Source organism: Sinocyclocheilus anshuiensis, unplaced genomic scaffold (assembly GCF_001515605.1).
Source record: "Sinocyclocheilus anshuiensis isolate Anshui unplaced genomic scaffold, SAMN03320099.WGS_v1.1 scaffold1136, whole genome shotgun sequence".
Taxonomy (NCBI): domain Eukaryota; kingdom Metazoa; phylum Chordata; class Actinopteri; order Cypriniformes; family Cyprinidae; genus Sinocyclocheilus; species Sinocyclocheilus anshuiensis.
Window position 1 is genome coordinate 1,220,871 of NW_015548521.1, and position 1,232 is coordinate 1,222,102.

Sequence of the window (1,232 nt, forward strand, 5' to 3'; positions counted from 1 at the left end):
TCAGCTCAGTGACCTGGTGCTTATTTGAAGGTTAAATGGAAACATTTAAATTCTCTAGCTGGTACAATTGGACTAAGCTAAAGAAAGGGGGCGATTTGAGATTTAGAGCTTAGTGTAAAGCCAATGTCCCTCTTAAGTGCCCCTTACTGCATTAAGATCTTGACTTCTCATTATGAGATTGTGACTTCATATATTTGTTTTTAAGAAGTAAATATTCATTACACACTAAACAGAACATCAAAACGTTCTGTCTGTGATTTTTTTCCTGATTTTATTTGCATAGTTTCTACAGAAAGTGCGCCACTTGTGTCCCTATTTAGTGAGAAACCTCACATAATTTTCACATTATTATTATTATTTCACATATACATTTGCATAAAAAATTAAAGGTTCAAAATGCACCTTCTGTTGTTTCAGGAGACATCTAAAACAAATGGCATTATATTGCCTCACGTCTGTTTTTAAATGGATTGTTATTTATTTACATTGTTTACATTGAAACAGGTTTCATTTAAGATTAAAAAACTTCTTTTAACAATTATATCATTTTATAATTACTTCCATGTGCTTTGAACACAGGAGGAAATTCATTTTTCTGCAATCTACACCATAATGGAGCTCTGGTAGTCTTGTTATACTGTTTTTGAATTACAGTAATTTAGCCTTTGTCTGTTCCTAGAAAAGACTAATTAATCTCAATGTATAGGTTCAGAAAGGGGACAAATGAACTCCACAGCTTCACCAAAATACCCAGTGACCCCAAAGCTTCCTTCATCTGACAACATCGATGAAGAAAACAATCCATCTGGGGGAGAGAGTAGAGGAGGGAGAGAGAGAGAGAGAGAGAGAGAGAGAGAGAGAGAAAGCGAGAGTGATGTGGAAGGGAAAACAGAATGAGGCAGTGGGACGATAAAGAGACACTAAGCACCTGTATGGGACAGACTGCGGTTGAGGGAACGGTTGTTGTTGTCGTTCACTGTTCCCGGCTGCTGCTCCAAGTGATTGGGAGAAACCATCTGCAGTTCACTCACATCTGCCGCTGAATTTAGCACTCCTTCTGGAACCTACAACACAATAGCTCACATTATTTATACCAAAATAATCACGCGCCAAAGCAGCAAATGACAGCACAAAATCACTGTGCATTCACATTTTCTGTGAGAGATCAAGTCTGCTTATCTACACACACACACACACGCACACACACACGCACACACACACACACACACGCA

The 1,232-nt window shown here is 38.2% G+C and overlaps 1 protein-coding gene across 1 annotated transcript in view; it reads right to left on the reverse strand.

Annotated features, from left to right (window-relative positions):
* Positions 1 to 1,232, reverse strand: part of LOC107656819 (uncharacterized) — a 26,263-nt gene that overhangs the window by 8,664 nt on the left and 16,367 nt on the right. Inside the window, exon 4 of the mRNA XM_016444775.1 lies at positions 929 to 1,064. Within this exon, the coding sequence (XP_016300261.1) occupies positions 929 to 1,064 (136 nt within the window). The remainder of the gene's footprint in view (positions 1 to 928; positions 1,065 to 1,232) is intronic.